This window comes from Genypterus blacodes, unplaced genomic scaffold (genome assembly GCF_046128005.1).
Source record: "Genypterus blacodes isolate CSIRO-AG114 ecotype Tasmania unplaced genomic scaffold, CSIRO-AGI_Gbla_v1 ptg000156l_1, whole genome shotgun sequence".
Taxonomy (NCBI): Eukaryota; Metazoa; Chordata; class Actinopteri; order Ophidiiformes; family Ophidiidae; genus Genypterus; species Genypterus blacodes.
Genome location: NW_027466957.1, coordinates 1480212 through 1495420, shown reverse-complemented (window position 1 = coordinate 1495420; position 15209 = coordinate 1480212). Strand labels below are relative to the sequence as shown.

The following is a 15209-nucleotide window of genomic DNA, read 5'->3' as shown; positions in this document are numbered from 1 at the left end:
CCTCCTCCCTGTGGCTGCCGGAGTTGGGAGGCTTTGCTGACAGAGAGGGAGAGAGAGAGAGAGAGAGAGAGAGAGAGAGAGAGAGAGGGAAACAGGGGCTGAGAGAGGGTCCACTGCTATCAATAAACATCCCCCTCCCCTCCCCTCCCCTGTGCATTCAAAGCATCAGCACCACCCACTCCCTCTAGCTCTCCCAACAATCAATGGCAAGAAGAATCATTCAGGTGTTCTTTTTTAAAGCTACCGGGATCAATCAGTGTAGATGAAATGCAACATCGGGGAAGAAGAACAGGTGACAGGAAACCTATAATATCACCCATAATCTCTTTCAGTTTCTTTCTCTCTCGCTCTTTGTGTGTGTGTGTGTGTGTGTTTAGGTAGGCTGCAACACAGTATCTGCCTCCAAATGAAATTAATCTGCAGCCAATAAAACTCAGTCTGTATCATCCTCTCTGCACAAAGTGCATGCGAGTGTCTCTTTTTTTGCAACAGGTACAGTATATTGTGGATAAAAAATGATATTATATTTCAAGATGTAATAACAAGCTGGATGTGTCACAGCAACAGGTGCCTCCTCATATTGGCTGGAAACCTGTTGTACATATGAGTGTGTTTGGTCAAGGTGACATGTTTAACTGCATGACAACACACTCCAAACCTCGTTATGACCCTGAAGGAACCTCGTGGGTAGAACAGACGGATGTCAACAGCATAGTAAAAAAAAAATCCTTGAATTGAATGGAAGATAATTGTGCTAGTCAGTGGATTGAAATAAAAATAACACTAAGAACATTTTTAATATTTTATCCTACAATGCACCAATAATTTTATACGGATTTTAAATACCCTTAATTGTAAAACTCAAATTATAAATGGCGATGGTTGTGCGGATTATTTTACATTATGGTGCATTTAAGTGTTCTTCGTAAACCTCGTCATTCGTAAATCTCGTCATCAATGTCTCAACTCGTATATGTCTAACAGAAGCTGTAGTGGCTTTAGCTGCAATAGCTGAACAAAAATAATTCCGGCCAAGGATTATAAACGCCTCCTAAACCATTTGGGAATATATATGTATAAGGTTGAAAAGGCTGACAAAATTTATGTTTACGTTGTATGAAGGCAGCGTGGGTTGGTGGGAGTTTAGTGGGCGAGTCGAGCGGGTTGATTGACGACGACGACGCTCCGCCTCTTCACCTTCGCACTCATTTACAACTCTGTGCTACCAATTGCAGTCATTAAAATAAGTTTATTAGGAGTATAACTGTTGGGATATGTTTGGGAAATCTTCGCCGCAAGTTTCTGACTTTAAAGAAGTCACGACTCCTCCTGTGAAAGTAAGTTTACTAGCGGCCGAGCTGCGAAAGTTGAATGAAACGTGTGCTAATTAGCGCTGTGCTCTTTGGCTAATACCGCTAATTTTCTTCATATCGCATAAAACGTCATTTTCTTCAAACAGTCCTCTTCGAAATTGCATCGACTGAGTGGTAGAGTAATGGTGAATGATATAAATGGTAAGTATACAGTGTCATACTTTCATTAATCAATCAATTGAGCTCCCTGATGGCGTTTGACTTCCTTGGCTAATTGTCCCACCTGTGTGCTAGGAAACATCGTGCCGGACTATGGAAGGTGGGGAAGAGGGGAGGACAAAGCGGACCCCGGCGGCCTGACAGAAGCGGGAGATTCGGACCAGGTTGACCCGACTGAGCAGTCGCTGTTGAACAAACAGCTCCGTCGCAGTCTGGTGAGGAACAGAAACCAGGTGGAGGTTCTCCAGCGGGACCCCTCGTCTCCTCTGTACTCCGTGAAGACGTTTGAGGAGCTCAGGCTGTGAGTCTGTAATGGAGGCCGCTCACAGTCACTCTCTCCCTCTCTCTCTCTCTCTCAGTGATGAAGCTCTGCAGCATTCATCCGGGTCATTTTGATGTCTTACAGGAAACCTGAGCTGCTCACAGGTGTTTACATGATGGGCTTCAACAGACCCTCCAAGATCCAGGAGGCTGCTTTGCCCATGATGCTGGCACACCCGTGAGTTTGTACATGTTTTTGGAATTTGCAGAACTAGTTCTTGCAATATACTTACCAATAGAAAACTGCTATTAAGTTTGATACTTGAGCCTTTTTAGTTCACATGGCAACCAAACTTGGACTCTTAACTCTGAATGATTACTGTCTCATCTACCTGTTTACATTCTCTGGTACCAGACCTCAGAATCTGATTGCACAGTCACAGTCTGGCACAGGTAAAACTGCAGCTTTCTCCCTGGCCATGCTCAGCAGTGTAAACCCAGATGATAAATGGACTCAGGTAAGCAACATTTGTAGTTTGCAACTTGCAGGCCCTGAAATGTTTCTTCGTGCTCAAACTGTCTGCTTCTTCCAGTGCCTTTGCGTTTCCCCAACGTACGAGCTTGCTCTGCAGATTGGTCAAGTAATTGAGCAAATGGGAAAATTGTGTCCTGATGTGAAACTGGCATATGCCGTTCGAGGCAATAGAGGTGATTATGATGAAGGACAACGGGTGGGATCTGCAGCCAAGTGGCACCGGTTGCCATTTGATATGTTGACATGATGGTGTTATATCAGTGATATGTGCGTTCTGTTAAGGGGAGCGAGGCGTAAAGCTGCAGGAGCAGATTGTCATCGGGACACCAGGCACAGTCCTGGACTGGTGCACCAAGTACAAGAACATTGACCCCAAGAAGATTTCTGTGTTTGTGCTGGATGAGGCTGATGTCATGATCTCTAAACAGGGTCATCAGGACCAGAGCCTTCGTATCAAGAGGTGAACTCGGAATATGAAAGATTCTCACTTATTTTCTTTTGTCAGTTCCGTGTACAAGCTCCCCTCGTCCTTTGTCATTGATATTTTTCTCCATTCTGTGCCGTGACTGATGCAGACTGCTGTCAGACGACTGTCAGTTGCTGCTTTTCTCTGCGACCTTTGATGACTCTGTGTGGAAGTTTGCAGAGAGGGTGGTTCCTGAGCCGAACATCATCAGGCTGAAGCGGGAAGAGGAGACTCTTGACAACATCAAGCAGTTCTATGTGGTCTGCAAGGAGAAGGAGGACAAGTTCACAGCGCTTTGTAATTTATATGGGGTCCTTACCATTGCACAGGCTGTGGTCTTCTGTCATGTAAGTCTGGTGTGTTGTACTAAACGGCCGATGGTACTGCGTATGCTAATTGCCAATACATTTTCCATACTCAAAAAGATGCTGAGTGCATTTTACTGAACGTACCGATCATGGGCACCATATTTTGTACTTTTATTTGTTGATTATGCTGTTGGAGCTTTTCAGACACAACTGATGCCTTTCATACAGACTCGCAGGATGGCTTCCTGGCTCAGTGGACAGCTTGTTGCAGAGGGCCACCAGGTGGCGTTGCTAAGTGGGGAAATGACTGTGGAGCAGAGAAACGACGTGATCAAGCGCTTTAAGGAGGGCAAGGAAAAAGTGCTGGTGACCACAAATGTTTGCTCCAGAGGTCAGTTGTTTTTTTTTAAAGCTTGTTTTTATGTCAGGCTGTGATTTGAACATTTCAGGTACATTTTTTGCACGTACTGATTACAGGAATTGACGTGGAGCAAGTGTCGATTGTGGTGAACTTTGATCTCCCCATTAACAAAAACGGGGATGCCGACAATGAGACTTACCTCCACCGGATTGGCCGCACGGGACGCTTTGGGAAAACAGGCTTTGCCATTAGTATGGTTGACAACCAACACAGCATGAATCTCATCCACCAGATCGAGAGCCATTTCAGTAAGTTCCTGTCTGTCTCCGTTTTGTTCTGTTTGATTGTTCTGCTCCTGACAAACATGTTGTTTTTCTCACAGACAAAAGGATCTGGAAAGTTGACACGGAGGATCCTACTGAAATTGAGAGACTTGTAAACTGAATACATGGCTGCAGTTGGACACCTTACTTTAGAAGATTTAGGTCCTTTCATGGAAGCACTCACTAACTACTTTTTCATGTTGCATGGGTCTTTAATATTTCCTTGGCCATATTGAGATCTTAAGTCTTTAAGATTTGATTGTCTGCCACAATTTTTTGTTAATTTAATAATTAATGTTTTAAGAAATTAAGAGATTTTGGTTTGCAGTGTTTAATATATGATTTTTGGTGTGGCGTGGTTAATATGTTTGGATTGGTTGGTAATGGTTCAGTTGAGCTGTTGTATCCTCGAGTGACTTGAAGCATTTAAAGTTTTAAAATGCCTGTTTCAGCCCATTATCAGCAGGTGATAAAGGTGGCTTCATTTGGGTTTATGTCAGACTGACAGATCGAGCTTTGGCTTGTTTTCTTTTTTAGTACCTTTATCAATTCCTGTCATTGTATTGTACTTGTTTAAAAAAAACAAAGGCTGTGAAAAAATTGCAAAATGTTAAAAAGCTGATAAAGATGAATGGTATGTAACCTCATCATCCTCTGTACTTTTCAGTATGTTTGTAATGGTGTTGGAATAAAATTTCCAAAAAGAGTCGGTTGACAGATTCTTGCTAAATCACATTGGTACTTCACAAAAAAATAATACATAATGGCCCATATGTTGTTGCTACATTACTCTGTGTCCCTCAGCAGGCCAACAGGTATCAAACAACTCTGGTTTTGTGTTGTGATAAAACATCAATACTTCCACACAATTAACCTCTTTTTATTTTCCAGACCAATGACCTAAAATCTCTCAGATTTGCTGCTGGTCATTAGCCAACTATACAGCATGGAGTTTTACTTAAAGCACTTTATAAGAAGATAACTTGTGTGGTATTATGTATAGTTGTAAGGGAAGACAACCTTGAAGAGTTGTTACATCAGCTGATTCAAATATTACATTTGCTTTAAACACTCAAAACGCCTTTCAACACACTGATGTGTGGTCTGAATTCAGCAAAACAAATAACTTCATTCGTGGTCCAGTAAGCTGTCACTTAGAGAGATACACACCACTGATCTGTTTATGATGCCACACTGGGCCAAAGTCATATCCATGTCTGTGAAGCTCCTGCGAGGCACATCCATGGTCTCAACGGAAACCCGGTCATACTTGGTTCCATACCTGGATTCTGCACTGGCTTTCACCATCAGCAGGGTGTCTGTGGGCTTAAAGTGCTGTTGAAACCTCCCACCACACGGTGCCCGGACAGCTAAGAGCAAATTATCACAGCCAACAGCCGAAGAGCAGCGTTTTTTGATTTCTCCAGCCATCGTTGGATCTGAGCCAGGGGAAGGAATATTCAGGTCTGCATCAGCTTTTTTGGTCAATCCTGTGGTACTAATGTGGGACCCAGACCAGGCCTTTGCTGTGTGTGGATCTGGTTCTGCGTGTCCATGCTGTTGCTGAAGGCGAATGTGATCAGATAAGTTGATCTCGGACATCCTTTTGTCCAAGACTTGGTTGGGGTTCACCTCTGATGATCTCCTCTCGATAGATGGGAGGACCTTGTACTTGTTTAAAGACGGTGTTGGAGCTGCAGGAATGTGTACCACTTGATCCTGGCTGAGTGGGCTGGCCTGTCTGAGCGCAGACTGGGGCTGGGTGTGGCGCTGGCTGTCCTGCCTGATGAACACAGGAGTTCCAGGTGGCGTTTGGATGCTGTCTGCCTCACTTCTATCTCCAGAGTGGTTAACAGCAGGTCTGCTTCGCCCTTTGGAGGACTTTGGCCTTGCCAGATGCATTGGTCTGCAGGTGTAGACTGTCTTACATCGGAGTTCAGGACAGCCTGCCTGTGACGATCCTCAGTTTCTAGACTTCAGTCCTTTGAGTAAGAACCTTCAGCTAAATTAACAACATGCTTTCTATTAGCTTTAACAGACGGAGGTTTATAATCTTAATCTATAAAAACATCAATATTACTGCAGCTACATTCTACAACAAATCTCTGTACAGATTTCTTACGAGCCCGTCCTGTTTCAACAGGAAGTCCTTCTGTTCAGCGTCAGCGAAGTTACCTTGACAGTATGGTTACCTTGACGACAGAGGGCAAGGAGCCCCCTGGTGTTGGAGGCTTATAATTGCACTTCCTTCCAATTACCTCAACAACAAACTTAGGCAACATAAAGGTCCAACCTAACTCATCAAAAATCACAATCAGAGCCATTTAAAAACATTTTATTTGTGTTTATCAATCACATATTGTTGTAATCATTCACTATAGTTGGAAAAAACATTAACGGACAGAGAAATATATGTTTTAACAATTATTGGTGCCTTTATATCTGTTCATAAGCTATAAACATTACATATTTTATAGCTTGTACATCAAAAAGTAAAAACTGTATTGAGGCGGTACAGTGTGAGTACAGTAGGGTTAAAAACTCAGCAACCAGCAGCTACCTCGAATGTGAATAGGAGTAGAGTGGACCTTTCCTTTGGTCAGTGGTTAATGTGCAAGACAGTCAAGACAAGACAAGACAAGACACACTCACACTTACATATTTACTTCATGGTGACTGACAAAGTTTTATGCACCTTTGCAGTCTCATTCTCCTGGGGCAACCCTCTTATACTCACTTCATTGTAATCAATGTCATTAGTTTTGATAAACAATGAAAGCAGACTTAGAGCCTTAGAACCTTTTGGGTCCCATTGTTGTTCCCTTCTTGGATTTCAAGTAAAAAGTAACCCAAGCTACAAAAAAGAGCATGACAAGATTGTTCTTCATATTCAGTGATAAACAATATATATTACATTCAACATTCATCTATAGTAGAATCTGGAATAAGAGCTACATTAGTCTCTTAACATTCATAGACCCGGTCCCATCATGTTTGATTATAGCTACAGTGTTTGAGTAAAATGATGATAAGTGTCAAAGACTTTACACATAATACATATCCCTTAACCATACATACATTAATCATCTCCGACATGACAATATTAAAACAGCCTATACTTCATAACCTGTGTTCACTCATACTGCATGTCAGTGGTAAATGTTTGCACCTTTTGGCGATCTAAGGTATCTCAAGCAGGTTATTCTTAGCATAAAGTTCCTCGGTGATCTGATACACATCATTGACAAGAGGCAGAGCTTCTCCTAACATGGTCACCACCTGCTCAGGAGTGCCTAAATTCATGGCTTCAAAGAAAGCAGAACGGCCTGAGAGCATGCAGAAAGCCATGCCTGCAGCCTTACGGACAACCCAGGGGTGGTGCTGGGCCAGAGACTCATTGTAGGCATCTGCACACATGACAGATGTTTTGCTGTCCTCAGTGCTGGTGCGAAGGCGCTCCAGGAAGAGCTCCAGCCACCTGAGGGCACGGTGGAGCCTCAGCAGAGTACGGCAGCCTGATTCTGTATGGATGCCTCTCTTGGTGATGTCCACTAGTTGATTATCCAGCTCATATTTCACCATTGACTGGATGGTGACATAATGAGAGGCATTCTCGCTGTTCAGATAGTTTTCCAACACCTGGATTTTGTTGACAGCATCCTTAGAAATGAAGCCAAACACAGTCCCCAAGTTGTTTAGAAACCTATTACAGAAACAAACATATTCAATTAGCAATGTATGATAACATGGATTGCCGTTTAAAATGTGATAGGCAGTACAATTAGTTTTGGAATCCCAGGAAAGACTGATCCTTTGATTCTAAAACACATACTTTACAAGACCACGCCACCCAGCGACGTAGTGTTCAGTAAAGACTTCCTTGTCTTCCGACAAACATAGTCGGAACGCGTCGAAGACCTCTCGTAAAGAGAATTTCTGCTCTTCTGAAGCCACCGAAACTGCCATGGCTTTCTATGCGGAAATGCTGTCGATGGAAACAAAGATTAGAACCGATTCGATTTGTCCAACGACTGTTTCATCGAAGTCAATTATAGCGTCATGGTTTATTTAAAAGAACGAACTCACCTTAACGTGAGAGTGAAAGCAAAATTACTCATTACTCTTCGTCGCACTCGTATGACGTATGAAGGTTCTTATGCGCCTCCTCTACTGCGCAGGCTCAAGACCGGAAAAATACCGGAAATTAGCTATTTAACTTCGCAATAAACGTAAATAAACTCGCGCAATACTTAACAACAATCGCCATGATGTATAGTGTATTGTCTTCATAGCAATACATATAATTATATATGTATTACATATAACATATAATAAAATAAGTCTACAATGTCTCAAAAGTATTTTGAATGTCGCCTCGTAGTCCTGCAACAGATTTTACAGAGTGGTTTTATTTTGAATTTGACAACCGGATGTTTTTGGTTTTCACCCTGGCTAACTTAATGCTGTTAACAAAAACTCGGATACACGACATGACCCACATGTACACAAGTTAGACAAAAACATTTCCTTGCAAACGAGACCCTGTAAATCAGAAACAGCCAGTCCGTCACCAGTCTGCAGAGGCTCGGTGCCACTCATCTATCTACATTAACCGCCCATCCCGATGAAAGAGCAATGCCGGAGATAAACGTAACACCGCTGGGTGAGTACAGATGCTAGCTAGCACGTCCACAGCTAGTTCCGTCAACATTGAGTTAGTAAACAAACTGTATTTATATAGCGATTTTCGTAAAAGGACGTCACATTCACATTCTCTGTCTAGCACTGTCTTAACCGTGTTAAGTGGTGTATTCTTTGTTGCCTAGGTGAAAAACAGCTGGTAAGTGTCCATATTAAGGGTCTGTATTTTGGTCGATTATGTGTCTGCATCTTCCCTCTCCTAGGTGCTGGACAGGATGTGGGCCGCAGTTGCATTCTTGTCTCCATTGGAGGCAAAAACATCATGCTGGACTGTGGGATGCACATGGGATACAATGATGATGTAAGTGTTTTATTTGTAAGCCTTTTATGTGTAGTTGTAGGTAGTAGTTAAGGGACAGATACACAGCAGTTGTAATCCCAATGTTGACTCTACATTGTAATTCCAGAGACGTTTCCCAGATTTCTCCTATATAACCCAGAATGGACGTCTGACCGACTTCTTGGACTGTGTGATCATCAGGTTTGTCATCTGAATAGTCACTATCAGCCATTTCTATACAATGAATACACGCAAAGTAATTTCAATCATTTACATTTTAATAATATCTCAATTCGTAGCCATTTCCACCTGGATCATTGCGGCGCTCTGCCCTATATGAGTGAGATGGTGGGCTATGATGGACCCATCTACATGACGCATCCCACCAAGGCCATTTGTCCCATCTTGCTGGAAGACTTCCGAAAAATCTCCGTCGACAAAAAGGGAGAAACCAACTTCTTCACCTCACAAATGATCAAGGATTGCATGAAGAAAGTGGTACCTTTGAACCTCCACCAGACCGTCCAGGTGCGGCGCTGATATCATTTCTCTGTGTCTACTCATCTTAATCCTATCTGCACCAGCGACCCATCTCCTTTGTTGCCTATTAAGAAAGCTGTGTCTGTTGTGCTGACGGCAGGTGGACGATGAGCTGGAGATCAAGGCGTACTATGCAGGCCATGTTCTGGGAGCTGCCATGGTGCAGATCAAAGTGGGATCAGAGTCTGTCGTCTACACCGTGAGTGTAAACATGCCTGGCCTCATTTTTGAGTGGGTGGATATCAAATACTAAAGTCTGTTTTTGTTTTTGTAGGGGGACTATAACATGACACCAGACAGGCATTTAGGGTAAGGAGCGTTTGTTTAAAGATCCGCTGCCTGAGCTTAAGCCTACACGGTGGTTTATGTCTTCAATCTCATGCTGCTCGGTGTGTTTGTTTTCTGTCTCTGTAGTGCTGCGTGGATCGATAAATGCCGTCCAGACATCCTCATCTCAGAGTCCACGTACGCCACCACCATCCGTGACTCAAAGAGATGCAGAGAGAGGGACTTCTTGAAGAAAGTCCACGAGTCCATAGAAAGGGGAGGAAAGGTCAGAGTTACGCTGCGAGTGGAAGATTTGCCTGCGACTTTCTTGAGGTATCATGAAGAAAAATTTAAATGTTCTTTTCTTGTGTTCTCTTCTTTTCAGGTTCTCATTCCAGTTTTTGCCTTAGGGAGAGCACAAGAGCTTTGTATCCTGCTGGAAACCTTTTGGTAAATCTATCTATTTTACAAACAATTCCCCTAATTCCTACATGCTGCTTATTTGCATCCAGTATCAGTTTGTGTATGTCATCAATTTTAGGTTTAGATTTGTGAGGAAGATTTCACCCTACAGTCAGAAAAGGCTTCTTAAAATGACTTCCCCTCACTCCACAGGGAGAGAATGAACCTAAAGGCCCCAATCTACTTCTCCACTGGGCTGACGGAGAAAGCCAATCACTACTACAAGTTGTTCATAACGTGGACCAACCAGAAGATTCGAAAAACCTTTGTACAGAGAAACATGTTTGAATTCAAGCATATCAAGCCCTTCGATCGCTCCTATGCTGATAATCCCGGACCTATGGTGAGTGGTTGGTTTCCAGCGGGGTTAAAACTAATTTAACTCAAGCCAATTCTGGGGTGCAGTGTTATAAATTGGTGTGTTCATTCTTAGGTGGTGTTTGCCACGCCTGGTATGCTCCACGCTGGTCAGTCTTTACAAATCTTCAAGAAATGGGCTGGAAATGAAAAGAATATGGTAGGTTTCCTCAGGGTGAGATATTTTTAAAGATGACAATGATCAATCTGTAACGACTTCTTCACTTCTTAGGTAATTATGCCTGGTTACTGTGTACAAGGGACAATAGGCCACAAGATCCTGAATGGACAGAGGAAACTAGAGATGGAGGGAAGAGCAACGGTCAGAAAGATGTTTGTTTTTTTCCCAAAGCATGATCTCCAGCTCACATCATTCCCTCTTTCTCCTATTTGTCCCGATGGCTGTGTTCTGTCTGACAATTGACTCACTTGTCTTTGCGGCTTTTGCAGTTGGAAGTGAAACTACAGGTGGAGTACATGTCCTTCAGTGCCCACGCCGATGCTAAAGGTATCATGCAGCTCATCCGTATGGCAGAACCTCGGAACATGCTGCTGGTGCACGGAGAGGCGGTGAAAATGGAGTTCCTCAAGGGAAAGATCGAACAGGAGTTCAGTGAGTGCACTGTAACTGCGTTTGAAGAGCTTAGAACTTATAAGACATCAATAATGTGCAGTTTGCTCAAGGTTTCCTGAACTTTGAACTTTATTTGGTGTTTTGAAATGCTTGCACACAGTTAAGAGGGTGCAGACGTGTTAGTTCTTGTGTCTTTGGAACTGCAGGTATTGACTGCTACATGCCAGCCAACGGAGAGACGGCGACCGTGTCCACCAACCCCAGTGTGCCTGTGGATATCTCCCTCAACCTGCTCAAGAGGGAGATGGCTCTGGGAGGGTCGCTGCCTGATCCCAAAAAACCTAGAACCATGCACGGAACTCTAATAATGAAAGAAAATGTAAGTTCACTGGAGTTCTATCTGATAATACACTTTCTGGTCTTCTCAGAGATGTGTGTTTAAGTGTCCGCAGGGGTTTACTCATCACCGATCATCTTCCCATGAGCAGAGTCTGAGGCTGGTGTCGTCAGAGCAGGCCCTGAAGGAGCTGGGACTCAACGAGCATCAGTTACGCTTCACCTGCCGCGTGCAGCTCCAGGACCCCCACAGCGACGCGGACACACTCCACAGGATCTACACACACCTCAAGAGGTAAGGGGAACTCCTGCAACGGCTTCATTTCTTTCCACCTAACCTGAAAAACACCTTTCTGGTTCTGACTTTGTTCATATTGTGTAATTTCTGCTGCATTTTTCCACAAGTAATCAACTAACTCTTTTTGTTATGCACTGCTTGTTTGTATGGTCCAGCGTGTTAAAAGGTTACACCATCCAGCACCTCCCTGACAGCACAGTCATGGTGGAGTCCATAGTCATCAAAGTCTCCTCCTCCGCCGAAGACGCCAACACCAAAGTTCTTCTGCTCTCTTGGAGCTACCAGGTAACGCAAACGGTCATGCGTACAGTGAAAGCGGGCGGGGGGTGGCAGGGGGGCGGGGGAAGTTTGGTTTTGTTGACTTCAGCCTCTGCGCAATGGAAAGAAAGTAATTTGGTGATGCCTTTGAACACGCTTGCAGGCAAAGCTCGTGTGAGACGCACCACTTCCTACTTCAACCACAGCTTAGTGCTGCTGTGGGTTCTTTTACAGTGTCTCCTATATCTCGTAATCAAAAAGGTCAACCTCTATCAGATAAAGAACCATATTAGAAGATTTTCTAGAACAATCAACCTTTTCTGTTCATTTGCTGAATGTTTGTGATGTGACTGGATACATATATCTTTTGAAAGTGCGGTGGCATTATCTAATCTGCTTCACATTAATTACACAAATCAGTTGAATTATTTATATAATATAAGAAGTACACTGGCTATCAACACAAAGGCATCATGTTAAAATTCAATGCGTTTATTTAGCTTTTTGTTGAATACATTTACTTGATGTAACCGTCAAAAACATCTGTAAACATCTTTTTGTGATTTATTCTAATTTGAAAATATACAGGAAGAGGAACAAGTGTAACACATATATGGATTCATCTGAGTCTTGTTAAATTTTTTCACTTACTATTGTAGAATATGATGCTCAACAATACTGACTGTTTGACTCTCTGTTCTGACTTTCTTTGCCAGGATGAAGACCTCGGCAGCTTTCTCTCAACTCTGCTGAAAAAAGGGCTTCCTTCAGGATTGTGCTAAAATACATTCTTGCCCCTTATGTTCAATGTGTAAAAAAGAAATTTGAGACAAAACAAGAATTGACTGATGTTCTGTCCTACTTCATTTGCACTCCTTGTGCAAGAACACTCACATGGAAGTTTATTATCAAAATATCTCATCCAGTCAAAGTGTCTGTAAATGTACTGATATTTCTTTAACTCCATCCTCGATCATGTCCACCATTACAGATCCTCTTCATAGTTACAAAGCTAGACAGCACTTTCTGTAGTTTAAAGCCTATTTGAATAAACGCTTTTATAGAAAATGATTGGTTTTAATTATTTTAGAGCAACTACATTGGCATCCCAATGAAACCAAGCACATAGTGAAACATATTTACAAAAGACGGTCTTGTCTTCCTCCTCACTCCCTCCTCTTCACTCTGAAATAGTATAAACCCCCCTCCTCCGCCTGACTCTTCGCAGCACCCATTTCATCTTGAAGCTCCTCCACTTGCAGTGACTCGTGGTGACGTAGTAAAGAATGGGATCCAGGCATGTGTTGAGGGTGACCAAAGCCATAGTGACCCGCCTGGCATTGTAGATGGAGTTGGCCCATGAGCCATCGGGGATCACCCCCATACGTCGAAGCAGATGGAGCAGATAGACCACATGGTAGGGCAGGAAGCAGAGCACCGTTATGGCCAGGATGATGTAAATCACCCTCACTGCCCTGTGGGCCGCTTTAGTCCTGATCCTGGAAATGCGTCTTGCAGCCAGTGGGTAACACACCAGGATGATCCCAGAGGGCAGAAGAGAGCCAAAGAGCAAGTTCAGCCAGCTGTATGGCGCCAGACGCCTGTCCCATTCTTGCTTGGCAAAATTTTCAAAGCAGCTCTGATTGGACATTCCATTATCGTTGTTAGTTTTCAGGGGTCCCATTAAGATGAAGGCCACTATAGCTACTCCAGTAACTCCCCAGAGCACCACACTCACCACCACAGACCAGAAGGAGCTCTGTGACCTCAGATAGGTGTGCGGATGAACAGTGGCTATATATCGGTCCACACAGATGCAGGTCATAAAACAGATGCTCATGTAGATGTTGGCAAAGAACAAAGTCCCAGTGACACGGCAGGTCATGTCTCCAAACACCCAGGTGTTCCTTTTCATGTGATAATGAATGCGAAAAGGTAAAACGCAGAGGATTATTATGTCTGCCAGAGCCAGATTGCTGATAAAGACACTGAAGGCTGTCCGGGGAGTGATTTTGAAGGTGAATATCAAGAAGGCAGCAACATTTCCTGGTATACCTAGAATTAAAGCCAGGCTGTAAACCGCTGGGAAGAAGTAGTACTGGTAGTCGGGTGCAGTGGTAGTGCTGTTCGCTGTGTCCATGTTCATCGTTGCAGATCAGTAGATTCAGCTGTATTTCTGTCTGGACTAGGAAACTCTCTCTTTTTGGCTAGGTCTCCCTTTAGCAGCTGTAGCAACACAAACGTTCACATTCAAATGATTTTACATTAATTTACACAGCCTACATGACCAATGAACAACAATAGATTTTTTTATTCCGCTTGTAACAATGTTTCTGTCCCAGGAATTTTAATTCATTTATCGCAACAATGGAAAATATTTGGGGTGACATTTATACTTGCTCTGATATCATTTTCCATTAAAAAAAAAAATTCTAATAAATCCAAGACAACCCATGAAAACTTTTTGAAAACTTTTTTTTTTTTCACTCTCATCAATACAATACCTTTGAGCATTAAATCACTTGTATTGATTGTATTGTGAGTATTATTATTATTATTATTGTAAGAGTTAAACACATCGTAAGTAAACAACACAAAGAGTTTATAAAGAGAATGGTACTTACTAGGTTTTAAAGAGCGTTCCTTGCCTGATCTTCAGACACGGATGTGTACATGTTGAAAATGTGAGAGAAATCTGTGTTTTGTTGCTTTGCGTGGCTGGAACTTATCTTAGATGTTTGCTCAGGCTGCATAATTTCCTGTCTCAGTTTACTGTAGGTGTATAACAACGAGCAGGAAACCAAAGTGTGAGTTCACGCAGAAAGATATTTTAAAGATTGTACCGCCCACACATAGCAGGGTATGCATGAAACCTGTGGGGTTAAGATCACTCAGCTGTGCAGATGTTAAGGTCAACAGTTTATATAAGGAGCTCTCTCTCTTTTTTTTTTAGGGTATGAGTATTTATGTTGATGGTTGAATGTCAAGCTCATTAAGTGCCTCAGGTGTGGGGGTGGGGGGTGTTTCTTAGTTTGGCCAGAGGTTCCCCACCCCTGGTCTAGATTATATTCTTCAGTAGTCTCAAGTAAACTGCCCTGGCTCTTGAGCAAAACATTTTTTCAACCGTGTATTTACCAGAGACGGTGTCGTTGAAGGGACATTCAGAAGAAGGTAGCTTTTTACAACATGCATCTTTTTTTCTCTTGGGACCTTTTTGTCATCATTTTCTAAACATGTGTACAATGCTGCACCTGTTTGTGCCCCTGCAGATTGGAGTGAAAAAGCAGATGGTGGTTATTGATGAAGAGGAGGAGAGAGATGGCGTCATCTGTGAGGGGTGTTGAAGGAGC

General features: G+C 43.0%; 5 protein-coding genes across 5 annotated transcripts; 2 read left to right on the top strand and 3 right to left on the bottom strand.

Annotated features, from left to right (window-relative positions):
- Positions 1 to 1969: 1969 nt before the first annotated feature.
- On the top strand, positions 1970 to 3907 carry ddx19a (DEAD-box helicase 19a). The gene is made up of 8 exons (XM_076166820.1): positions 1970 to 2031; positions 2209 to 2311; positions 2387 to 2501; positions 2611 to 2788; positions 2904 to 3141; positions 3331 to 3493; positions 3580 to 3771; positions 3846 to 3907. Exons 1-8 carry the CDS (start codon positions 1970 to 1972, stop codon positions 3905 to 3907), a joined length of 1113 nt encoding a protein of 370 aa, XP_076022935.1.
- A 714-nt stretch (positions 3908 to 4621) lies between these two features.
- Positions 4622 to 5966, bottom strand: ubxn10 (UBX domain protein 10). The gene has a single exon (XM_076166971.1). The coding sequence runs from the start codon at positions 5686 to 5688 to the stop codon at positions 4915 to 4917; it is 774 nt and encodes a 257-aa protein (XP_076023086.1). The 5' UTR covers positions 5689 to 5966; the 3' UTR covers positions 4622 to 4914.
- Positions 5967 to 6105: 139 nt separating this feature from the next.
- cptp (ceramide-1-phosphate transfer protein) lies at positions 6106 to 7969 on the bottom strand. Its single transcript, XM_076167237.1, has 3 exons — positions 7873 to 7969; positions 7619 to 7771; positions 6106 to 7489 (listed from the first exon to the last, which is right to left on the bottom strand). The coding sequence occupies exons 2-3, from the start codon at positions 7750 to 7752 to the stop codon at positions 6967 to 6969; spliced, it is 657 nt and encodes a 218-aa protein (XP_076023352.1). The 5' UTR covers positions 7753 to 7771; positions 7873 to 7969; the 3' UTR covers positions 6106 to 6966.
- Positions 7970 to 8238: 269 nt separating this feature from the next.
- Positions 8239 to 12761, top strand: ints11 (integrator complex subunit 11). The gene is made up of 16 exons (XM_076167015.1): positions 8239 to 8449; positions 8691 to 8788; positions 8895 to 8968; positions 9067 to 9295; positions 9408 to 9506; positions 9582 to 9616; positions 9722 to 9860; positions 9960 to 10024; positions 10190 to 10379; positions 10470 to 10553; positions 10626 to 10715; positions 10844 to 11006; positions 11174 to 11346; positions 11456 to 11598; positions 11757 to 11886; positions 12576 to 12761. Exons 1-16 carry the CDS (start codon positions 8422 to 8424, stop codon positions 12639 to 12641), a joined length of 1806 nt encoding a protein of 601 aa, XP_076023130.1. The 5' UTR covers positions 8239 to 8421; the 3' UTR covers positions 12642 to 12761.
- On the bottom strand, positions 12336 to 14658 carry LOC143013400 (lysophosphatidic acid receptor 6). Its single transcript, XM_076167016.1, has 2 exons — positions 14484 to 14658; positions 12336 to 14085 (listed from the first exon to the last, which is right to left on the bottom strand). Exon 2 carries the CDS (start codon positions 14003 to 14005, stop codon positions 13040 to 13042), a length of 966 nt encoding a protein of 321 aa, XP_076023131.1. The 5' UTR covers positions 14006 to 14085; positions 14484 to 14658; the 3' UTR covers positions 12336 to 13039.
- Between the last annotated feature and the right edge of the window lie 551 nt (positions 14659 to 15209).

What these genes read in the sequence shown, in the direction of transcription:
- ubxn10 (XM_076166971.1), bottom strand. Translation starts at nt 5,688, where the DNA reads ATGCATCTGGCAAGGCCAAAGTCCTCCAAAGGGCGAAGCAGACCTGCT.
- ints11 (XM_076167015.1), top strand. Translation starts at nt 8,422, where the DNA reads ATGCCGGAGATAAACGTAACACCGCTGG. An exon ending in CAGAGTCTGTCGTCTACACC is followed by an intron (nt 9,507 to 9,581) that starts GTGAGTGTAAAC and finishes TTGTTTTTGTAG; the next exon opens with GGGGACTATAACATGACACC. An exon ending in CTCTAATAATGAAAGAAAAT is followed by an intron (nt 11,347 to 11,455) that starts GTAAGTTCACTG and finishes TCCCATGAGCAG; the next exon opens with AGTCTGAGGCTGGTGTCGTC.
- ddx19a (XM_076166820.1), top strand. Translation starts at nt 1,970, where the DNA reads ATGGGCTTCAACAGACCCTCCAAGATCCAGGAGGCTGCTTTGCCCATG. An exon ending in TGCCGTTCGAGGCAATAGAG is followed by an intron (nt 2,502 to 2,610) that starts GTGATTATGATG and finishes CGTTCTGTTAAG; the next exon opens with GGGAGCGAGGCGTAAAGCTG. An exon ending in CAGAGCCTTCGTATCAAGAG is followed by an intron (nt 2,789 to 2,903) that starts GTGAACTCGGAA and finishes TGACTGATGCAG; the next exon opens with ACTGCTGTCAGACGACTGTC.
- LOC143013400 (XM_076167016.1), bottom strand. Translation starts at nt 14,005, where the DNA reads ATGAACATGGACACAGCGAACAGCACTACCACTGCACCCGACTACCAG.
- cptp (XM_076167237.1), bottom strand. Translation starts at nt 7,752, where the DNA reads ATGGCAGTTTCGGTGGCTTCAGAAGAGCAGAAATTCTCTTTACGAGAG. An exon ending in GGGTGGCGTGGTCTTGTAAA is followed by an intron (nt 7,490 to 7,618) that starts GTATGTGTTTTA and finishes TTTCTGTAATAG; the next exon opens with GTTTCTAAACAACTTGGGGA.